This window comes from Alternaria viburni (genome assembly GCF_023758015.1).
Source record: "Alternaria viburni strain BMP 2772 chromosome Unknown scaffold_25, whole genome shotgun sequence".
In the NCBI taxonomy this organism is placed as follows: Eukaryota; Fungi; Ascomycota; class Dothideomycetes; order Pleosporales; family Pleosporaceae; genus Alternaria; species Alternaria viburni.
The window spans coordinates 379317-401345 of record NW_026055794.1 but is presented as its reverse complement, the minus strand read 5'-3'; the positions used below and the strand labels follow the sequence as shown (position 1 = coordinate 401345).

General features: G+C 53.7%; 10 protein-coding genes across 10 annotated transcripts; 5 read left to right on the top strand and 5 right to left on the bottom strand.

Annotated features, from left to right (window-relative positions):
- Positions 1-502: 502 nt before the first annotated feature.
- On the bottom strand, positions 503-1891 carry J4E79_009541 (uncharacterized protein; the record flags this gene model as incomplete). Its single annotated transcript, XM_049358386.1, has 1 exon — positions 503-1891. One exon carries the CDS (start codon positions 1889-1891, stop codon positions 503-505), a length of 1389 nt encoding a protein of 462 aa, XP_049207241.1.
- A 994-nt stretch (positions 1892-2885) lies between these two features.
- J4E79_009540 (uncharacterized protein) lies at positions 2886-3851 on the bottom strand (the record flags this gene model as incomplete). The annotated part of the gene is made up of 1 exon (XM_049358385.1): positions 2886-3851. One exon carries the CDS (start codon positions 3849-3851, stop codon positions 2886-2888), a length of 966 nt encoding a protein of 321 aa, XP_049207240.1.
- Positions 3852-4782: 931 nt separating this feature from the next.
- J4E79_009539 (uncharacterized protein) lies at positions 4783-5994 on the top strand (the record flags this gene model as incomplete). Its single annotated transcript, XM_049358384.1, has 1 exon — positions 4783-5994. One exon carries the CDS (start codon positions 4783-4785, stop codon positions 5992-5994), a length of 1212 nt encoding a protein of 403 aa, XP_049207239.1.
- Positions 5995-6517: 523 nt separating this feature from the next.
- Positions 6518-8409, top strand: J4E79_009538 (uncharacterized protein; the record flags this gene model as incomplete). The annotated part of the gene is made up of 2 exons (XM_049358383.1): positions 6518-6538; positions 6625-8409. 2 exons carry the CDS (start codon positions 6518-6520, stop codon positions 8407-8409), a joined length of 1806 nt encoding a protein of 601 aa, XP_049207238.1.
- A 664-nt stretch (positions 8410-9073) lies between these two features.
- Positions 9074-10093, top strand: J4E79_009537 (uncharacterized protein; the record flags this gene model as incomplete). Its single annotated transcript, XM_049358382.1, has 4 exons — positions 9074-9134; positions 9230-9324; positions 9394-9747; positions 9857-10093. The coding sequence occupies 4 exons, from the start codon at positions 9074-9076 to the stop codon at positions 10091-10093; spliced, it is 747 nt and encodes a 248-aa protein (XP_049207237.1).
- A 104-nt stretch (positions 10094-10197) lies between these two features.
- J4E79_009536 (uncharacterized protein) lies at positions 10198-11139 on the bottom strand (the record flags this gene model as incomplete). The annotated part of the gene is made up of 1 exon (XM_049358381.1): positions 10198-11139. One exon carries the CDS (start codon positions 11137-11139, stop codon positions 10198-10200), a length of 942 nt encoding a protein of 313 aa, XP_049207236.1.
- Positions 11140-11602: 463 nt separating this feature from the next.
- Positions 11603-12835, bottom strand: J4E79_009535 (uncharacterized protein; the record flags this gene model as incomplete). Its single annotated transcript, XM_049358380.1, has 2 exons — positions 11603-12331; positions 12392-12835. The coding sequence occupies 2 exons, from the start codon at positions 12833-12835 to the stop codon at positions 11603-11605; spliced, it is 1173 nt and encodes a 390-aa protein (XP_049207235.1).
- An 861-nt stretch (positions 12836-13696) lies between these two features.
- On the top strand, positions 13697-14365 carry J4E79_009534 (uncharacterized protein; the record flags this gene model as incomplete). The annotated part of the gene is made up of 1 exon (XM_049358379.1): positions 13697-14365. The coding sequence occupies one exon, from the start codon at positions 13697-13699 to the stop codon at positions 14363-14365; it is 669 nt and encodes a 222-aa protein (XP_049207234.1).
- Positions 14366-14709: 344 nt separating this feature from the next.
- On the bottom strand, positions 14710-16361 carry J4E79_009533 (uncharacterized protein; the record flags this gene model as incomplete). The annotated part of the gene is made up of 6 exons (XM_049358378.1): positions 14710-15357; positions 15409-15451; positions 15497-15551; positions 15600-15786; positions 15846-16072; positions 16127-16361. 6 exons carry the CDS (start codon positions 16359-16361, stop codon positions 14710-14712), a joined length of 1395 nt encoding a protein of 464 aa, XP_049207233.1.
- A 3452-nt stretch (positions 16362-19813) lies between these two features.
- On the top strand, positions 19814-21068 carry J4E79_009532 (uncharacterized protein; the record flags this gene model as incomplete). Its single annotated transcript, XM_049358377.1, has 3 exons — positions 19814-20063; positions 20129-20707; positions 20767-21068. 3 exons carry the CDS (start codon positions 19814-19816, stop codon positions 21066-21068), a joined length of 1131 nt encoding a protein of 376 aa, XP_049207232.1.
- Between the last annotated feature and the right edge of the window lie 961 nt (positions 21069-22029).

Below are 22029 nucleotides of genomic sequence, written 5' to 3'. Positions count from 1 at the left end.
CGTCGACGGGGGCAACTCCACGGTTAGAAGGCGCCCTCTGGCCTCTGCTCGGCCAGATAGGCGAAGCGTGTGCTTTGCGTGCAAGAAACGGCAAGGATGGAACGAGGATGTTTGTTGAGGAGATCTGGCACGGATGTTGTTGGCAGGACCGAGCCGCGTGGAAGCAGGCACCAGCGTCATGCCTTGGTATATTTGAGCAAAAGCGCTAAACTTCCATCCAGCAAATAAGAATAGGGGCTTAGACGGGGAAGTTACGATGTGCAGCTAGCTATCATCATTGTGTACATGGCATATTAGTGATAAAGGCACTTGTTTGGACGTCTCGACCCATAATTGACCCAGGAGCATTCGTTGTGGTTTTGGTTGGCAGATCTATAGATTGCAAGACAATGTATACTTCAAGGCTCACCATAATGCCTGCCGTCCGTTTCCCATATGCTCCAGTCCATCACTCTTGCCACGTCGAAGCTGCAGCTACGCCCATAGCCTCGCTGTCGGTCCACTAATACTGTATATCCTTGCGTTCCGCCAGGCTCATGTGTTGAAAGTTCCTCAGATCCGGCAGCTTGACATTAGTGCGTTCCGAGACGGCCTTACGCAACACCTTGTACACGCGCCCAGTCCCTGGCCACTGCGAAATGTGTGGGATTGTTGCACCGGCCTTGATGAGGACTTCCGCAATATAGCCATCGTTCCGATTCATAGCGACGTCGAGGGGCGTGATAGTGTCTTTGTGGAGTGTCGGGATATTTGAACGTACGGCGAGGTCCACATTAGCACCTGCCTGGATGCAACCCCGTACAGCGGCGATGCGACCGGATCGAACAGCAATGAAGATGGGAGCGTTAAGCACTGTTCCCTTGTCGACATCTTGAACGCGCTTGAGAGCTTCCTGAACATCTTCAGAGCTGCCTTCAGCGCATATGGTGAGCATCGTTTCGCGCAAGATTCGTGTCCTGCCCTCAGGGTGGAAATCCAAGACGGCTCTTAGATTATGCAAGTATCTGGTCGTATCCGCATGGAGAGCGCGAGAGACCCAATAGTGGTAGACGTGCCTCTTGGGGGAGCCTAGATTCTTCTTGTGGTAGTCGAGCAGAGTTTGAGCGATTGTACCGCTGTCGGTAGCCAGCGTGGTGCTGATGGTGCTATGTATGGGAAACATTCCGTCCTCAGATGTAAGAGCAGTTTGCTCTGATGACGACCGTGTTTCGAGATAACGGACAATAACGTCGATCGACTTCGTGTCACCTAGAGTTCGAGCGATACGGAAAGGTCCCACACCGAGAAGTGGATCATCCTCAGCACCACTGAGTTCTGTGAGAACAACAGCAAGAACATCGTGCGCTCCGACCATTAGAGATGCGTGAAGCCTATCTTGGACAGATATCTCGGTACTGTGCTGGTTCTGAGTAATGCAGTGGCAGGAGGGACCGCGATGACACCACAAGGCATGACTCAATAGGAACGCGTCGACGATCTTGCCTAAGCTAAGATAGAATTTTTCCATGATACCTGCGCGTTGCTTCTCATCTTTGATGTCAAGCTCTTGCAAGATGTAGCTGATCATGCGCTGTAGTCGTGCATGGAAGCCTTCGTTGATGTTCCCCGGGATTCGCTTGGCTTGCATCATGTATCGGGGCAGATGCTTGAGGGTAAGGCGTTGAACGAAGTACTTGTTGTAGTAAACCTCTTTTGGCTGCAGGGAGAAGACGTTGCGCTCGATCTCTGCAGCAAAGGTACGGCAAACATCTCGCAGTCTCCAGACACCATCGATCTGAAAGCCCTGGGAAGGACCTTTGACGCTGTTAATCGCGCTGTTGACTAGCTCGTGGGTGATCATCTGGAAGATTTCAACCGGAAGATCGAGAAGGTTGGTCATGGTGGCTGCCATGAGCGGAGGAGTGTTCAGGGGTTGACGCCTAGATGATGGTGCTGAGTCGGCGATAGAAGTGAGAGTCGCTGCTTCGGAAGAGAATTTGGACAAGATTAACGGCGGGCGACTGGGTTTGTTTGAGCAGGAGCGATGGATGCGTGAGTGTGTCGCCTACACTAGCAGACACTAGCGCGTAAACACGCGACCTGAGCAAGAGCAAGTGAAAGATCCCAGAAATCACGTTCCATGCGGAGGTAATGCAAGACATTCCACACTCGTTGCTGGGGCTGCAAGTCAACCAGGAAAAAGATTCAAACGGGCCTGCAGCCTACATCAACATGAATACCTACAAGATAGGTGACCTGGCAGCGATGTAGGCTCTAGACCTGTTCAGCTTTTTTCTTGTATGAGGTGGCTGCGTGTCTCTCATGATCTGTCTTGCTTACACCCGCACGGAAGTCTTGTGTTTTATTACATTACATCGCATGTGAATTTCGCTGTTACCTACCCCTAACCTCTCTAGGGCTCTCGAGACATGCACGCTGCGTAAGACTAATATACAATAAACATGTTGCGTCGCTGTTGCCCTTTCTAAGTGCATAGGCTATGACCGCCCGAGATTTGTTGGCGCGTGCAGCTAACGGGAAAGACGCGCCCGCTATAGCAGTGTACACATTTAATTAATGGATAATATGCAGCAGAACAATGGACATAGATGCGAAGGGATGAGATAAGTGTTGGTGGTGTGAGCAACAGCGAGGGGCGTTGCGTTACTTCCGTGACCTTTGCAGATGACGTAATTGAAAGAGCACGTGCACATTACTCATGACGGGAAGCTTCAACACACGAAGATATCAATTTCCTCGGCTTTATTTTCATGAATATACACTTGTTGTCTACAAAGCCAAAACTTCGTTCTCTAGATACACATCTTCACCAATCCCAAAAGAATCCATGGTGAAAGCCGCAGACCAAATCAGCAAATGTCTTCCGCGCGAGGCCGCTCATCTCATCAGTTACCAGTACCAGGATATACCCTCTTCCCCGCCACCTTATCAGCCCACTTCACCTCGAGCAGAGTGAAATTCTTCTTCCCCTGACTGACCTTCTTCCGATACGATACGCCAGCTGCCGCCCACCGCGCGGCCTCATCTGCCTCGCGTTGCTTCTTGCGGACTTTCTCCCCCACCTTCCAAGCTTCGTGTTGTGCATTGTGAGCAGCATACTGCTGCCGTCCAGCCTCTCGCTTCTGGTACTCAGCGTTACGAGCGTCAGTCTCCGTGATGTTGGTGAGAAAGCGGTCGATGGTTTCTGAGAGACGGGGATTGGTCGTGAGGTACTTCTGCTTGAATCCTTCGGGGTCGGGGAAAGTTCCATCGTTGAGCTTTGTCGCCATGGTATACGCCATCTGCTTGAACAGCTTGTTGCCCGTTGGATTGTTGGCGGCGGTGATGATGTTGATGACGTCTGTGGGAGGGACTTTGGTGTTGATACGGCTAAAGAAGTGGTTGAAGATGCCTTGGGTGAAGGAGCCGATGCCCAATGCATCTGCGGCGCAGCCGAGATGCAGATCTTTGAAGGTATCTTCGACGTCCTTCATCGGTTTGCCTTTAAAGTCCTTCACCACATACTTCTGGAACTGATACACCTTCGGCGCGGTTGGTAGTGCTAGTACCAAAGAGACCAGGTAGTTCAGAGCTTTGATATCGATGCCCTCTGGAACTACAATCTTGCCATCAACGACTAGTTCCTGCTTCTCTGACACAGCCTCGAAGAGGGCGATGGGCAACTCAGTGAGGTTGTTTCCGGACTTTATGGCGTTGCCGAGGTGGTCCACAAACTGGACCTTATTGCTCATTACTAGGTTTTGGCGTTGGATAGGACCGAGGGTAAGGAAGTGCTCGAGACCACCGGGGACCTTCTGATCGCTGAGAGAAGCGCTTGAAGTAGGCGCGGAGGCTACCATGTTGTCGGACATTTCGATATGAGTCGTTGCGTGTCTCTGTAGCCGTCAGAGTCGGTCGAGAAGCAAAACGGTTATTGTACCTTACACACAAGTGGTCTTCTAGGCGTGTTGTAGAAGGTTATCGTGGTTGGATTCTATGGCAGGTATTCTCAACTGTGGACCTGAAAACTGATGTATAAGGTACTTTCGTAGATAAAGAGATATAAGAGTAGGGTGGCGGGAGAATCTATACAGGGAAGGGAGACACTAAGTGGTCTTGGCAGTGAATGACAGTGACAGCCGACCTCGCCCGATTGATCACACTTCTGCCTATTGGAGCTCGCAAAGACGTCTCTTACTGCGTCTTCAGCGAATCATGATCATGGGATACGTCAGGGGACTCATGCGAGTGGCGTTGAGGATGTAAAGGAAAGGCCGATACTCGGAGTTCAGTTGGTCAGATGGGGCTATATACGGTGTGGAATGTTTGCAATACGTCGTTATCCACTCGGTAAGCATCTTGTTATACATCAAGCTTTTCCGCACGTCAATTCAGCGTTGGTGCGTTGCTTGTCGAGTACCCAAGTGAGTAGCTTGACCTCTTCGACCTTGAGTGACTAGAGAACAATGACAATCATATCTATCTGGTTCTATGGACTTGTCTTACATGTTCGCGAAGGTCCTTGATGAGGTCCATCAGTTCGAGAATGCGCTTAGACGGGTGACAAGCACCAGTCAAGGGGATATAACGACTGCTGCACCGCCCGATGTGCAGGCGAGATCAAATTTTCGATTCTCGAGTACCTAGGTACTAATATTGATTATAAGGATGTTTGCTGATACCGAGACGACTAACAAGCGTACGGAAGATGTGACAAACAGCCCATCTTCTCGCAAGAAGAGGCGCATGTCAGAAGCTACTATTCGGCCATTTGAACAAGTCAATCCCTGCACTCTTTCAAAAATGCATCAAGCCATCGAGAATGAAGACTTCATCAGGAGCTATCGTGCTACCGCAAAGTCATCGCTCGAGAGTGGGATATGTATGCTACAAGAGCTGAATACGCATGTTCAAGAGTCTGATATCGCGCAAGCCCGGAAGAGGAGATTCATCACAGAGTCTCAAAGCTACATCGACATGATCAAGCCCGGAGAAGATGTCGTGCCTATCACCGCCACACAATACGAGCAGCGCATCCAGGAGCCCACACCGACCTGGAACAACAACATCATCATATGCACCTCAACAGAAGCACGCGACCTACTCCAGCGCTTGACCCTCCAGATCCCTCTCCTCATCCCCTCAGAGCTGAACAACAGCCCCTCGCCCCGCGCGCTCTACTCCGCTGAACACTACGAAGCAGTCCTTAAATTCCGCAAACACGCCTCAACCGAGCCCTACATGGACGTTCAAGACCTCACATCCAAAAACATAACCCGCCGCCTCACCATCTCCACCGCCCTAAAACGCATGTCCGACCCAACCGCCCTCCCGATAAACCTGCTCGACATCCGGCCCATTCGTCAAAACGTCCTACCCTGGGAGCTCGACAATCTCGCTGACTACAGCATCCTATCCGAAGCGACAGAATACGGTGGAATGTCTAACCACTCCGACCCGAACCCCAGCGATCTCTCTAGTAAAACTGGTTTCGCGCTCTGGGGTAAACGCGGCGTATGGTCTTTCCCTCATGTTGACGAACATGGCCTCTACACCGGTGTGTTGTGTGAGACTGGCTCGAAACTGTGGTTCACATGGTCGCTTTCCCCCTCTGAACGCGAGGAATGGGCCGAATCACGGCAAGCTGGTCTTCAGTATGCACCAAACAAACCCGGTTTTCCTATCTACCTCAAGAAAGGAGATTTATTACTTATGCCACCAGGAACTGTGCACGCGCCGCTGAGTCTGGAGGATGTGATTATGCATGGGTTCCATGTGTGGTGTAGCAAGACGATGGTGGAGACGGCGGAGAGTGCGCTTTTGGATTTGAGGTTTCCGATGTGTACGAATGAGGAGCCGAGGAGGGAGTTGAAGGGGAAGTTGATGCATTTGGTGAGGGCGAGTAAGGCGAGGCTGGGGCCTTATACGTGGGGGGATCATGGGGAGTTTGCGGAGTTGGTGGGAAGGATTTTGGTGGTGTTGGAGGGGTTGGAGAGGAAGGAGCGACTGCCATGATGGAGTTTTGATTGGGGTACTAGCGCGTACATGTTGAAAGTAATCATTGCCTACCTAGGTAGTTCTGCCGCAAGACCTGACTGCCTGCTATGAGATAGGCTACGTAGTGTCCAGTGTCGTCAATGTGATGGTAGTTGAGGTTATTGTCGCAGCACAGACCACCCACCCATGCCCGCGGGACCGACGAGGGCAATCTGGGGCAAGCGAGGAATGCATTGAGTTGTGCGGCATGCCTCTCTGCGCCGACTATTGGCAGGGCGGAGCGGAAGCCAGCAGCGGGACAACGGGGAAAGTGCATGGCGAGATGGCGTGCGCTATCAGGTGCCGCGACGGTCGCCAGGCAGAGTTGTCTTTGGTTTTTCGGGGCAATGGCTCAGGCTTAAGAGTTTGACATGTCGCGTCACTTTCGCCGAGGACACGCCTTTGCTCTTGAGACATCGTGCATCCGACGTCGTGCATTGCATGCGACAGCTCATCCATCGCTCCGTCCCGCCATGCCCGCTGCGCCGCCTGCTTGGTCATAATGCCGCCCGCCAACTCGCCTGTAAGCACCCGCCGTTCAGATGTTGCCGTCCACATGTTGTCACATAGCCGTGGTCTAAGTGCATGACTGACGTAGCCGCTCAATAGGACGACGCGGAACCCACCTTCATCTCGGCCCTGCGCGAGCTCGAGAGCCCCGTAAACGACGACGTGCTCAACCTCGCCGCCACGCTGGGCACCCCGACGGACGAAGCAGGCATTCCCAGCGACGACGACATCGAACGCGCCCACGTCGACTATCTCCGCGCAGCACGTGAGCGCGACCAGGCGCGGTTGGACCGGTCCCAGGAGCGATTGCGCCTGCTGGAAAGGCAGAGAGACGAGCTGGAGCAGCGGGACCGCTTGCGCCGCGTGATGAGTCGCCTCAGCCGCCTCAGCGACAACAACTATGGCGACCGCGTGCCCAGTCAGAACAGCCTGTATGACTGGTCGCCGGCCACAGAGGCCCCGGGCGCGCCCGAGAGCTCGCTGAGGTCGACGGCCATCCTCCAGTCGGCAGGCGTGCGCCGCCATCCACGCTTCTCAGCGCGCACCAGGGAAGCCGCCACCAGCAGCGAAGCACCGCCACGCCACGCTTCACACCGCAGCCTGCGAGACATGCTTGCCGCCCGATCCAGCCTCTTCCCCGAGACCGTCCAGCGAGAACGCTCCGCCCGCCAGATGTCTTCGCACCGAGATTCCGAGGCCCGCACGTCGCCCATGCTGGAGCAGACCGTCAAGTACCTGTCGCGCATACGCCACTCGCGCGACGACGACGAGAGCTGGGAGCGTGCGCGAGACGCCGGTTTCCTGACCAAGGACTTCTTCCTGCAGCACGCAGACTTCGTCGCAAACACCCTCGCCATACCGCCGCCCACCGAGACATCGTGGCTGGCACCGGGCGCGATACTCTCGGGCTGTCAGCATGCGACGACCATGCCCGCTGCCGTGAGCACCACATACAGCCGGCACACGGGACTCCCACCGCCCATACGACCGTGGATATGGAATCCCAGCGAAGTCTCCACCAGTCGAAACTCTCAGCCCGACGCACAACCGCACCAAGACCGATGGCCCGTCAAGGTTACCATACACGACGTGGACTGGGAGCAGATGTCTCTCTCCGCAACCATGGAAGCGTATAACGTACCTTCCCACCCGCATCCGCACACCATGTTCTCCCCCAGCAATGCCACGCCGTCCGTCACGCGCACATCCTCTATCACAACCTACCTCGAAGGCGAGATCCTCGACTTCAACAACTACACCCTCCTCACCGAATCGTTCAAATCGAACGCCGCAAACGACGCAACATATTGGCGCAAATTGCCTCCATTCCAGAAGATGAGCGACGAAGACGTGGTCAGGGCCCTGACGAGCAAGAAGTGGCTCACCGAAGTCCTGGGACAGAACTGGATACTCATGCGCTGGAAAGAGCGATGTTTTGTAAAGAGCCTGAACCGCAGCACCCCTGATCCCGTTCAGCCCCCGCCCTCCACCACGATACCCTCCTCCTTCGCCGCCGACGCTCCACCGTCCAATCCCTGGGCCTCGACAGGATCCTCCAACTACGCACCCGCCGCTCCTACCTCCACGCACACTTCGCAACTCCAGCCCTCGCCCTACCGCATAGTACGCAACGCGCAAACTGGCCGTGCCGAAGTCGAAATCACACCACAACCCCTCTTCAACTCCGTAACGAACGACGCCGAACAAGCGACATTCGACGACTCAGGCTGCGGGCTTACCATCAGCGGGTTCTACTACGTGGCGCTTGACCGGAGAAGCGGGATGCTGGAAGGGTTGTATTATGATCCGCAGAGCAGTCCGTATCAGTGTTTGAAGTTGGAGAGTGTCAACGGTGGACTGAGAACGGCGTGGAGTTTCAGATGATAGATTGGAGAATGAGTCAAGAAGAGCGGAAGAAGAATTGCATGGAACGGAGTTTTGGAATTGGACTTTTGGACTGCATCGCCCATTGAGGCTCTCCCGGATTGGATTGGGACTAGGTTTACTTTGACTACATGTTGTACTCTGTCTAGTATCATAGATGGATATGGAATACTAGCGCCTCATACTTGCAGCTCTGGTTTTCATACAGGCCGTGGATAACCCGAAGTATCCGCAGCCAACGTTCCGCGGTATGTACACTGTTATGAGGCTACTCACAATTCTAGACGCCCTACACGCCTAACCGTGTACGCGAGGTATGGTAGTCGCGCAGTGTAAACGCCATCCACCAATGATTACTCACACGATTACGGCCCCGCTTCCGCATCCAGCAAGTCCTGCCGGCTGCCGTCATCCTTCCAGACACTCTGGACGTGTACAATGGCTTGCCTGATGAGCGTCGCACGTCTGTGCATATGTGAGTATTGAAGGAGTCACGGAGTAGGAGTCATATAAAGCTTAGAGGAAAAGGTACAAAGCTTGATTGAACCTCGCATAGTTTTACAATCCAGTTCAACTTCAGCATTCAGCAACACTCCCTCTTCGCCAGTCTTTCCTTGCGGTCAGAACGAAGTCACTTCAAAGATCGAGCAACAGACATCACATAATGGCATCACCAGAGTACCCCAAAACCGCCGTCAACAAACTCGGGCGATTGTCGAATCGGGGTACGTTCATCTGCTTCTCCTTCCTACCTACTCAAGATACATGCTCACACCAATAAACCCAGGCACGTACGACTATGCAACAATCCACAGTCTAGTAAACGCCTGTCCAATCCTCCACGTCTCATTCGTGGACCCAGAACACCCTTTCCCCGTGGTCCTGCCTATGTTGGGATGCACAGGAAACTACGAGGTACGTCAACCGCCCTATGACAGAAAACAGAAATGGTGAAGACAACGACTCACTAACCCAACAACCCAGAACCAATCCGCAGACCCCTCCACCACCGCCCAAACCCTCTACATCCACGGCTACGTCTCCGGCCGCATCTTCAAGTCCTCAAAAGAAACCTCCACCCCCGGCCTCCCCATCACCATCGCCGCCAGTTTCCTCGACGGCCTCGTCCTCTCCCTAACCCCCTTCCACAACTCGTGCAACTACCGCTCCGCCATCGTCTACGGCTACGCCGAGCTGGTCGAAGACGCCGACGAAGCGCTGTACGCCATGAAAGCTATTACTGATAACATGCTGCCTGAGCGTTGGGAGAAGAGTAGGGTGCCCCCGAGTAGTGCGGAGTTGAAGAGTACGAGTATACTTAGGGTTAGGATTGAGAGTGTAGGTTATTTCCTCTTTCTTTCTCTGTCGCTTCATCTCTTTGCAGAGATATCGGTGTTCTTTCCTACCACATCCTCTTTCCGTGCTAACATTATTTGTGTGGCAACAGGCAAGCGCAAAGATACGGACCGGCGGGCCGAGCGAGGATAGGAAGGATTTGGCGGATAGGGCGTTGGTGGAGAAGACGTGGACGGGTGTTGTGCCGTATTGGGGGACGTGGGGGGAGCCTGTTCCCGGGGAGGAGAATGGGCGTGAGGAGGTCGAGGGGTATATTGAGAGTTGGAGGATGAGGGAGACGGCGAAGGCGAGGGGGTATGCTTTTGAGGCTATTGCGAAGGGGAAATAAGGGGAGTACAAGTAGAGGTAAGCATGAGTGAGACGGGCAGTCGTGTTCGATTTGTTATATCGAGTCTTATTGGCCTATATATATCGGTGTAGTTTTCTCACATTCTAGTAGTCTCCAAACCTTCCATACTTCCTCATGCAACGAGTCCAAAACTCGATAGGCTCATCATAAACATCATCAAGCTTCTTCTCAAAACCCCCTTCATACCACCGGTCATAATCAACATGCCCATCCCGAAGAGGATCGTTCTTATCCTTTCTCGATTCGAGGGTCGAGTACTTCTCATTCGCCATCCTAATCGCATGAACAAGAACAGGGTTCTTCTTGCAATACTTGCAGAAGTCTTCTGGGTTGGGGATGACATTGATACGACTACCCTCACGTCTATGGGGCGGAAATGTCTCGTTCCGAACGCGTATGGCGAGGTTGGTTGACAGGATGCGGAAGAGGCGTGAGTAAGGCTGCGTTGTCTTGGATGCGGTGATGACATCCATGGTTGCGTATGTTGGAAGACGTGTTCGTAGTGATGTTTGTAGGAGGTCTTCGCACTCCGCGTATAAATGATGGATGTACTTGTCCGTTCCGAGCGCCGCGGCGGCGGCGCATGTACTCAGGGACACAATTATCGGTAGGCTAAGTGGAAAGGGCAGGGGTGGGGTGATTTCGGAGACGACGGACTCGAGGTAATCGATGAGTTGATGTATTGCATCTGCATCAACGGCTGCTGGTAATACAATTGTCCCATTTGCGAGGATTTCGCTTGTCTTTGTCGAAGTCGCGCGGAACAGTGGCTTCGAGATTGTTGTGATGAACTCATCGTCGACGAAGATCTTGATTCGGTTGTACTTAGATACGAGCATCCTGCGGTCTGTGAAGGGCCAATCTCGGATGTCGATGTGTTTAGCGGTGATCGGGTCGGTGGACTGAGCAATCTCTCTGGTCTTGAGTTTGTTCTTCTTGGACTTTGCGGCAGGGAAGATCATGTCCCAGACCTCGTCGTCTATGCGAACGTTGGGGCTGGCGGAACGTAACAGTGAAGAATACATCTTTACTTGTTTCTTCTTTTTGTGTTAATCCCGACATTGAGAAGTGTTGATGCAATCATACTCTGGGCTTAGTGGGTACTTACAGTCCGCGTTGAAGGATACTCGTTCCAGGCTGGAGCTAAGGCGGCGAGCATAGCGGTGCATGAAGAGGTACACACAAATCGAGACTAGCAGGAGGAAGCGAAGGCTGCAACTCCGTTTCTTGGCACACACAAAAAGTGAATAGATGCAGTTACAATCGACATCTAGGTTCGGCGATCGGACTTTGATGACGAGGGTGGAAGAATAAAGCTACAGACTGACTTGTCTCTTCAGTCTCAATAATAGGAAAGCTTTTAAAGCCTTCGCGCTCCGGCTTTGTGATGTGTGCCTTATCCCGTTCACCTTGCCTAGTTTCTAAGGGCTAACGTACGCAATCTCTTGCCGGCGAACACCACGTCGCCTGCTCCAATGGAAGGACCAGTCACTTCTCGTCTACCGCCCCCTGATGCGGCGGAATCGGCTTCAGGCCCTTGACATGATCCAGAACACCCATGTTATTCGCGAATCGATTATCCTCCGGTCCCATAATCGCCGTATTCTCTGGATTCAGGAACTGATGCGGAAACCCCATTTCGAAGCCATATGCCTGATCAATTTGTTGGATCTCCTCTGGTGTAAGACTCAAACCAAGAGCCTGGATGTTACCCTCTAGATGCGAAATCTTGCGACCACCGACGATAGGGAAGACGTAAGGTGACTTGTGCATAACGTATGCGAGAGCGACAGAAGTGATAGGCGGGATCGGAGACTTGGTGTTCGCAATGCCCTCGAGCACATTGCTGACTTTTTCTTCGTTGCCGATGACCATCATTTTCATCTTCCTGCCGCCGTCTTCTGGGTTCTCTCTTTGCGCCCTCGTCTTGAAGCTTCCTCCGCCAATAGCGCCCCATGGTGCAAGGGCCATGCCTTCGTCTAGTGCCATTGGGATAATTTCGCGCTCGAAGGAACGGTCGGCGGCGGACCAGCGGCCTTGATAGATTGAGAATTGGCGGAGACCGTGTTGGCGGGCGTAACAATTGGCTTTTACTACGATCCACGCGGGGGTATCGGAGATGCCTAGGTAGAGTACTCGACGGGAGGATACGAGGTCGTTGAGTGCGTTCATTAGCTCTGGTATGGAGGCCGTTGAGTCCCACAGGTGGACGTAGTACTATGAGGCAGTCAATCACAACAGTCGTAGCGGGATACAGAGCCCGGATAAGGAACTCACGATATCGACGTAGGTAGTCCTGAGTGCCTTCAGCGAACGCTCCATACTTGTGTGCATGTTCTTCGCGCTGTTACCTCCATAATTACTCTTGCACCTCGCACCGCCTTCCTTTTCTCTCTCGGTAATCTGCATACCGGTGAACTTGGTCGCGAGTACCATCTCATCTCTGACTCCTCGCTCTTCCATCCACTCACCAATCCACTCTTCGCTCTCGCCGAACTGGTAGTTGACGGCGGTGTCGATGAAATTGCCGCCTTGCTCGTAGAAGTAATCCAGCATTGCGAAGGCCGTTTCCTTAGTGCATTCTCCAAGAGTGGCTTTCCATGCTTCACCGAAACTCATGCCACCGAGGCAAAGAGGCGAGACCCGGACGGCTGCCGTGGGACTGAGGATACGATGTCTACCTAGGAGAGACACGGGTGCTGCTGGATTGATGAATGACATTGTCGCAGTGTAAGAAGAAGCCGGAAGTTCAATTCACAAGAGCTACACAGCGACGAGATAGTTTCGATCCTGCGGTTAATGTTATGCACATAAGTTCCAATACAGCAACCATCCATATATGGCTGCCACCTGCTGCAGCAGCGCCTTGACGGTCGTACCGTCGCATGTCTTATCGCCGCGAGTGCCATCTCGGAGTAATTGGCTGTATACATACAAGGCGTAACAAATGCCGTACAAGTATGTGCGACTGGAACGATACCTGCTATTATCCAATGGTGTTGCAGTCGAGCAACGGGCGAGAACCTCGTATGGTCTGACATGCGCCACCAAAGCCGGTAGTCCCGCAATCTCCGAAACGTCAGACCCAAGTGAACCACGCCCACTCAAACGACCTTCAGTAGCTGAGCAACTACTTTCTGCATTGATCGCGCCGTAATTGATGTTCTAATGTTTGCATCTGGACCCCTAAATCGCATCGCCATGTTAGCACACCGCTAGTGCACCCGAATCGTCATGGCCGTAGTTCCCCAGAATGCTGACATCATGGCTCCACCACATCATGCGCGCGCATCGCACAGTCGCCGCGTCCATCGGAGATGTGGTACCTGCATCTCAGGGTCATCAGCACGATGTCGTCGCCATTGATGCAGAGATTTGCGGTGCACGGGCAGACCGACAAGTTGCAAATGCGCATTGCAATCCATCTTTCCCCATAGTAAACGTCACGCTGAGCGCACACCTCAGACAATATCAATTTCGCATTACATCAGTACTCCATCACACTACATATTCAGCTTGTGCACCGCACACACTTGCTCCTTCCAGTTCATTATCGCATCGACATATAAACAAGCAGCAACAATGGCTTCCAGACTCCTCCGTATCAACCGCAACGTTTTCCTCGCAGCACGACCAACAGCTCGCATCACATCGCAAAGGCCGCCGCTCAAGAACAATATCAACGACCTCAGCAACCACCGCGCTTTCACAACAACACGCATCATGTCTGTCCAGGTCGACTCCAACTTCATCTCGCAGATCACCGCTGCCGAGAAGAAGATCACCGGCAAGGACGAGCCACACAAGGGCGGCCCTACCGCGAAAGCCCAGCAGCACGTTGGCCAGAACCTCACTGCACAAGTCATCCACGACATCACCGAAGGCGAGAAGGTCCTCACTGGTTCCGATGAGGTCATGAAAGGAGGTCCTACATCCATCGCTCAGTCTGCTCTCACATCCGGTTCAGCACCTTCCAACAACAGCACTGGCGCCAACACTTCCAACGCATCAGGAAAGCTAGACTCGTCGACGCTGAGCAAGATCACCGATGCGGAGAAGAAGCTTACAGGCGAGGATGGTCCCGTACCTGGAGGTCCCACTGCGCAGGCGCAGAGTCACGCCAAGGAGCCCATCACCAGCGAGGCGCTGCACGACATCACTGAGGGAGAGAAGAAGGTTACGGGTGGAGAGCGCGTCAAGGGCGGTCCTACGTCGACTGCTCAGTCTGAGCTCGCGAAGAGCAGGTCATGAGCTTGGAGCAAAGGATGCTTCACCATCGCGTAAGCTTTCCTACCTACTACGATCACCTCGACACACCATGTATAATACTGTATGATATTGCATAAGGAAGACGAAGAGGGGATTAATGACTACTATGAGACATGATCGTATCATATATGAAAGCATTCAGGCTGTCATTAGGACAGACCTCATCAAACCACATTACCCCTACTGTTGACTGTGATGTTTGATCACTTATTGGACATTCATGGTGTGACGATCGCAGAGCCGAAGAAAAAGGTAATCATCGTTCAACGCAACGCACGCGCTATCCAACGTACAGGAAGTCTGTCAAGGGAACCACAGTGCGCACATCACACCCATCCCTCCCTCTCCCTCTCATCCTTGACCCCACTCCCCTTCAACCACCCAACTCCCACATTCGCTACACCCTTCCACTTCTCCACACTCTTCTTCTTGCTGAACCGATACTGCCGATCACTAGTTCTCTCCAACCTCTCCTTCAGAGGCCCATCACCCGATGCACCCAGCCCCCCAAGTTCAATGTCCTCTCGAACCTCTGCTTCTCGGAATCCGAAAGCTGATGCAGCGCCTCGTCTCGACCGTGTAGAATTAATGCGGTGTAGAGTCGGGGGTCGCGATCCAATCGTGTCGTTTGACCTTACACGGCGCAGACGGTCTTGGAGATCTGCTGCTTCGCCATCGCCTAGGATCCTGCCTTTGCGGTTGGAAGGTGGGGTGTGGTAGTCGAAGTTGGAGTTCGCGCGGCGGAGACCATATTTACGTGGGCTTTGCTCGAGGGCTTGACCGAGTTCTTGGATGGCTTCGTCGCGTGCGCGCATGCGTTCTAGGGATTGCATACGCGGTGCTGCAAAGGCGCGGCCTTGTACGGATTGGGAGGGACGGCGGCCCAGGCGCGGTGGAGAGTGGCGGGCTGTGCGCTTCTCTTCGATGGCCATGGCCACTTGGGCGACGGAGTTAGGGACTACGTCAAGAGAATTCTGAAGGTGTGGTGATTAGTGGATGCGGAGGAGAGTGATATTGAGACACACCATGTGGATGAGTACGATTGGTAGTTGCACGGTGACGAGCTTTCTGCAGGGAGTCAGCTTGATCGGTGAGAGTGGCGGCAATACTGACGTGTGACCGCTGGCTACAATGACATTCAAGAAGTATCTGACTTCAAAGTATTTGCCTGCCTTGGTTAGGAACCAAGTACACGACTTCGTGCCAATGTACATACCACATTTCACCGTACCGTGGCCACGGGGTATTTCGAGATCACATGTCCTGATATGAGTCTGTTGTGCAGATACACCGTTCCAGCCGGCACAACCATGCTTGACGACTGCTTTACTGAGGATAGACCGCTCGTTGCTGTCAAAGATGCGAGCCTGACCCGCAGACTTCTCCATCGTAGCCGCAGCAACCTAAAAAGCACTCTCATCAGCATCATGACAAGATAGTATGTCAAGCTCGCATAACAGACGTGTTTGTAGCAGAGTATGTCCCTTTCCAATTGAAGCTCAATCTTTTTGACTAGCTTGCGACTGTTGTTGGCGATATGAACATCGACGTAGAGACTGGTTCCGCTGACCCAAACTTGTCGATGCAAGCCTGCAGTGACGCGCACGACTTCGACGGTGGTTTCTCGGGGCTTTATCCACTCGTCTGAGGCAGTCAGTGGACTAGGTAGCGACATGAGTGCCTTTTCAGCTGCGAACAGATTAGTCACATAACAAGAAGCACGAATGAGCAGGTATGTCATACGATCGTACACTGAGAGCACTGTGACGTCTTCGGAAGTTCTGACAATGTACTGCCTTCCTTGGTCGCGAATAAGAAGTGATACGCAAAGTATGTAACGGATCCTTGCATTTTTTGAATGGAAAGGCGGGGGACCAACGTTGAGAGGTAGGCTCAGATTGAACGCGAGATTGGTCGTAGAAGGCATCAGATGCCAGAAAAGATCTGCCGAGCTTATGGGCTCTTGGGTATCTACCATGTTTTGGGGCGGAGGGTTCTGCTCATCAATGAGCTCTGTAGCGAGGTTCAGAAAGACAGCTCGTCTGTTGCCGCTCACTTCCTCAGTCCCAAGAAGATCGATAGATATCCGGGCAATGTCCAGAGTCCTTCTATGACGTATTCGCTCTGCATCGTCGACGTTTATCTGGACGGTCCCTTCGATGGAGCCTCCGCCCACGAAAATACCTGCGGATAAGTCCAGGCCAAGGTCGATTCGCGGATGTCGGTGTGATGGAAACTCTAGCAGCTCTTTCGATAGTGGATCGCGAACAAATGTTCTGGAGGGTATGCGTCGGTGGGTGTCATGAGTAATGGGGTCAAGGCGAGTCACAATGTGGCGCAAGGGGGACTGCGATTGACCATGCCGAATGATAGTATTGGTATTATTGCTAGGCGGCGGAAACGGTATAGTAGGTATGGCGCTGAGCGTGTTCGTCGCAGTCGCTTGGGTTATGTGTATAGGTGGTATCTGCTGTGGCTGTCGGGTTCGAGAAGTGCTAGGTGCACGAGGTCGTGAGGACGATCGCGGCGGGACGGTACCGGCTGGTATGCTGTATATGCTCGATATGCTATGGTTATCTGCAGGGCTTGATGGTGATGGGGATCTAGACGTTCGACCCCTGTGGATGGATCTTATGCCGTTGCTTTCGATGCTATTCTTTCGATCAGGTTCTACATTTTCACCGTACCTGTTGTCGTTGCTCGGACGTCGTCTCGTCGCAACAGAGGGCTTCCGCGACATCTCCGTGCGAGAGGTGCTCCGGGGAAAGTTGTTTGTCAGAGCGTTCCGGGGTAGAGTGTCTGCAAAGCTTGATTCGGTGACTTCGCGAATGTCTGATAAAGGTCTAGGTTTCGCCCACGAAGAGGCGGTGGAGTGTCCTCTTTGTTCGCCGAGATGGATGCTGAGCATGCCTTCGCGGGCTGTGATATGACCGTTGTCTGACTCGGGCGAAGCTAGAAAAGACGAAATGCTGGCTCGCTCTGGCGAAGGATGAGATTCGATAAGGTGCTCTTTGCCAGGTGGCGGCTGCGAGTGTCCTGACCCTTTCAGCAGCCGTCCCGCGATCTCGGAAAAGGTCATTGCTACCTACCGTCAGCACTGCTCTGAGAAGCGATATCGCGCCGAGCACCTCGTGAACGATAGACTGCGCGCGAAGCTGGCGACTAGCGACTAGAAGCTGACCGAGTGATTGATGCGGGATCTATACTGCTGAAAACAGGATGGAAGTCATATGAGACTATGCGATGCTTGGATATCCTGGTAGGGGTGAGGACTGTCGCCTGAGGTGTGCATAGTGGAGGTCGGATGTCACGATCTCCCGCAACATTGCATCTAGGAGTGAGAGAAGGAGCCCGTGTGAGCTCGCTCTTGACACGATCGTATCCACGTGGCGGTTGAAGTTGGCAGGAACAAACCTGACATTTGGAAAGAGTGCATCTCACTGCGTTGAAATCATTGAGCAATGTACTCGGGCGCGCTAATGAGGATCTCAGCCCATAGATCGTGTCTGTGAAGTGTTCTACAGTGATTCAGTGAGACCACCTTTTCAGGCTATCCTTATACTCAAACCTCTACATATTTAAGATAGCCTTTTCGGGACTTCAGTTCATAATGTACATGCGCGGGCGTCAATTGGCACTTTGATGCTTTCTGCTCAAAAGCACTCAGGTATGGAATCCGACAGTCCGCACCTAGGCAATGCCGAATGTCCGTTGCCGATGTGACGGGTCTCGACTATTCGAACAACGGCTGGAAGGTCACGATGCGACAGGGTGCAACTAATGCCCTCGTACGAGTCTCGACCGCCCGCCCCATAGGTCACCTGCTTGCTCAGCCGAGAAAAAGCGTCGTGACGCTACGGCTGCTTCGGGCCAACAGAGCTCAAGTGGTGCATAAAGCAACGACCTCGGCGATCCCCAGGCCAGACTTCGGTAGCGGTTCGGGAGCCGGTGGTTGCGCTGGCGGAATAACGTGTCCAGAGTACCAGTTGTGCGGTGGTGGTGTGCACTGCACACGGCAAATGCGACCGTTGGTGGCTCCTTCCTCCAAGATCTGGCATCCACTAGTGGCCCATAGCGGCCCCGGGGCAGGCCACGTGATGACCCTGAGAGTTTGGAGCGTGATGGCTACGGGCGCTGTCCTGGTCACGGCTGAGAGACGTCCCAGGTTCATCGGTGAGGCATGTCGTATAGATTGACTGCCGTCGTATCGATCGTTATCGCCAGCTGCGCCGATAATGCAACCCTCGTCATATCAGATCATCCAGATGGAACCTACTCGTCAGCCTTACCTATGCCGTCCGCGAGTAGGGTGACTTCATAAGGGCGAGGTGCGTGGCCCCGGTGCAGGGGCGCGCTCCGACGTCGGTGGCCTGGCGTGGATGCGACGACGACGGCTGGCTGCTTGCTTTTCACGGGAAGACTTCATGGCCGCGTGGATGAAATCAGACAGACGCATACACGTCGCGAGTTGATCGCGCTCGAACGGGCGCCGCCTGCTAGATAACAATGCCAGGCTCGCGCTCTGCCTGCGCGTCCATGGAGAAGCCGGAGAAAGGCTACAAAACTTTCTAGTGGCGCGGGAGCTAACCACCGGGCTACGCCGCATGGGGCATCGCGATCCAGCTCGGCTGGGGCAGCCATGTTCGGCGTCGTCCACCAGGCGTCTGGCACAGCGAGAGCCGTGATGCAGCGTGAGCACCCCGCGAGAAAATTCTGAGCGTTCGGCCAACCGCGCACCCGCTCGCTTGGCCGTCATTGCGCGTGCGAAGTGCCCAGCAGCGGGAGCACGGCTGCCATTTGCTGCGCGCCTGAGAGGAGGCCTTCTGGGGCGAGGCGAGTCGAGCGAGCTTTAACCACACGGGAGGAGTTGATCTGGGCAGCAGAGAGTGGTCCGCCCGCCTTTTCAAGTCCAGCACTCCGCCCCTCCGTTCGAGCCCATCTCTGTTTCCATTACCCAAGAGCTTACCTCACAACTACTGCGCGACCACACACAGGCCCGAACGCCCTCTTCTTATCATACATTATCAAAACCCCATACAAACCGTATCGATTTTCGACCCGGCGCTGCGGCTGCCCAGCACAAGCGCGTCTAAGCGACCAGAGCCTCCTGCTATCTCCTTCGACCTGCCTTTGTCGCATCTCTCGCAGCTCTTGGCGCCTCGGTGCCCCTCTATCTGGACGGAGGGGTACGGTGGCCGTAGATGGGAGATAGTCTCGTAACAGATATGACGGCCCCCGTGGGCAAGGCAGAGGCTTCGCGCGATGGTTCGACCGACTCTATCGGATCGTCGCCGGAACCCGGTCTGGCGGAGACATATACCCAGGAAGAGCCCCAGCAGCAGAAGCGCAAAGGCGGCCGTAAACCTGTGAGCCTTCCTGATGCCAATTGCCTTGCCTGTCATGGCTGCAGCAATTGAATCGCCAATCACTATGTCGAAGATAGGACTAACCAAGCGTCGTAAGATATATGCCACCTCAGAGGAGCGCAAGCAGCGCAATAGACAGGCGCAAGCCGCCTTTCGTGAGCGCCGTACAGAGTACATCAAGCAGCTGGAGAGCACCATAAAACACCATGAGGACACGCTGCAGAACCTGCAGAACAGTCACCGCAACGCCGCCGACGAATGCCTTATGCTCCGGTATAAGAATTCTCTACTCGAGAGGATTCTGCTAGAGAAAGGTAGCCCCAATCTTATCAAGACGTCTATCTATCAGGGTACACACGCTAACCTCTTGCTCCACCAGGTATCGACGTCCAGGCCGAGCTGCGCGCGAAGACTGGCAGTCCAAACCTGGGGCCGACCAGAGCCCCAGCGTCTGCACACACCTCGCCCAACCAGGCGCCTCTCCAACAACGTGCTATATTGAACAGACAACAACAGCGGCGCTCGCTCCAAGGCCCGCCCAAGGTTGATAGCGTCAACGGCTTGCCCATGATACAGCCGGATGGGCCGATTCAGCGTTCACCACTGTCGCAACCCACTCCTGGCTCGCATCTCTCGTCGCCTGCTCAATCAGCAACGCGCTCGCCCAGTTTCATACCTCATGGTCAATCAGTGTCTCCCAACTTTGGGCCCATACCTCCACAACAGCAGCAGCATCAGCAGCAGCAGCCGCTACGGCCACAGCCGCCTAGATCAAACTTTACTCCCATGATGGGTGCTCAGCGCCCTTCGCTTGTAACGAACCAGGCTCCCGCAAATGGCATAGCAAGCGCGTCTACTGTTGGCAGCAACGGTAACGGCATAACTCAGAGCAGTGGTCCTACGTCTTTCTACCAGACACAGTTCACGGACCACATGAGTCAACTCGGCAAGCTGACCCGTTTCCTATCCCCTCTTAAGTATAGGGCTTTGTAATCCTAGGCTGATTTCGTGTTACAGAGCAGGAGTACGAGGAACAAGCCGACTCCTACGACCACGACGACCCAAGCGAGCACTCCGCTGGCCCTGGCCCGTTCCCGCAACAGAATTTCCCGCCGTCGAACAACATGCCACCACCGATGCCGCCCTCGCAGAACCCACCCTTTACGAGCCCAGCAGCTTTGACGCCCAACGACGGAGGTCATGCCTACAACGGCATGAGCAACAACCACCTCTTCGACCCGTACGACCCTATGCTTGACGCCGACCCCTTTGGACTTTCAGCCAGCATGCACTTCCCCACGATGTATGAGAGTAGATGATGATATGAGGAAAGGATAGGAAGAGGGGGCTATATTGGAGTTATCAGGGACCGAAGTGGATCACCGCCGACTGATACCCTCCAATGACGTTGTTTAGCGGGCGCAACAACTGCTTTTACCCAATCGACAATGTGTCACGACGGTACGACGGCGTTCAACATGAGACTACGAGTCTCGATACGGGGAAATTCTACAAAAAGTTATCATTCAACCTGGGGCAGGTTTACGACATGTGTATTTGTGATGGAAATTGCTTGGGGTTATTGCTATGGACGCGGGTGAATATTTCTCATCCATACGCTTCACTCTGGCATCGCTGCCTGTCTAGTGACACTGGGAGGCGGGACGATGCTTTGTACATATTGTAATGCAGTCGGCCGCAACTATCGAGTCAATGTTGCACCCCCCTCATACTCCCACAACACGTGACAGCGCTCATGTTCTTTAACTAAGGCCAAGTCAGGCAATTCCACATCTTGCGACACTATAGCAATGCGGTCGCATCCTGGAGCTGCATTGGACGCATTCACAATTGCTTTTCCTGACAAAAAGCATTGCATGGGTGAAACAGCCTCGGAATGACGTGCGCTTGAACGCGCATTCGAATCAATCACTGACACGCCAGCGGCGCAAGAGCTGCAAACTAACAGGCTGGTTACAGTGAATACCATGTGCCTCGAGACTTTGTTTTGAGCTGCACTCACACAAAAATGGAGTGAAGCGCTGTATGCGGCAAGAACCGCAGCGCTCATGTTTCTTTGTGCCTCCAATAGTCTTAGCCCCACTACACTCGCTTACGGAAGCAACCCACGGCCATTTTCGATTGACCAAAACCTCGTGCCCGCAACATCGCGCCTATCACCCCGTTCGCGAGTCAACTTCTGAGAGCCACGTCCCTAAAATCTGTAGGGCAAGCTCTCGCATTCTTTTTCTCTCCCGGCAGATTGTGCATCTAGAAGGG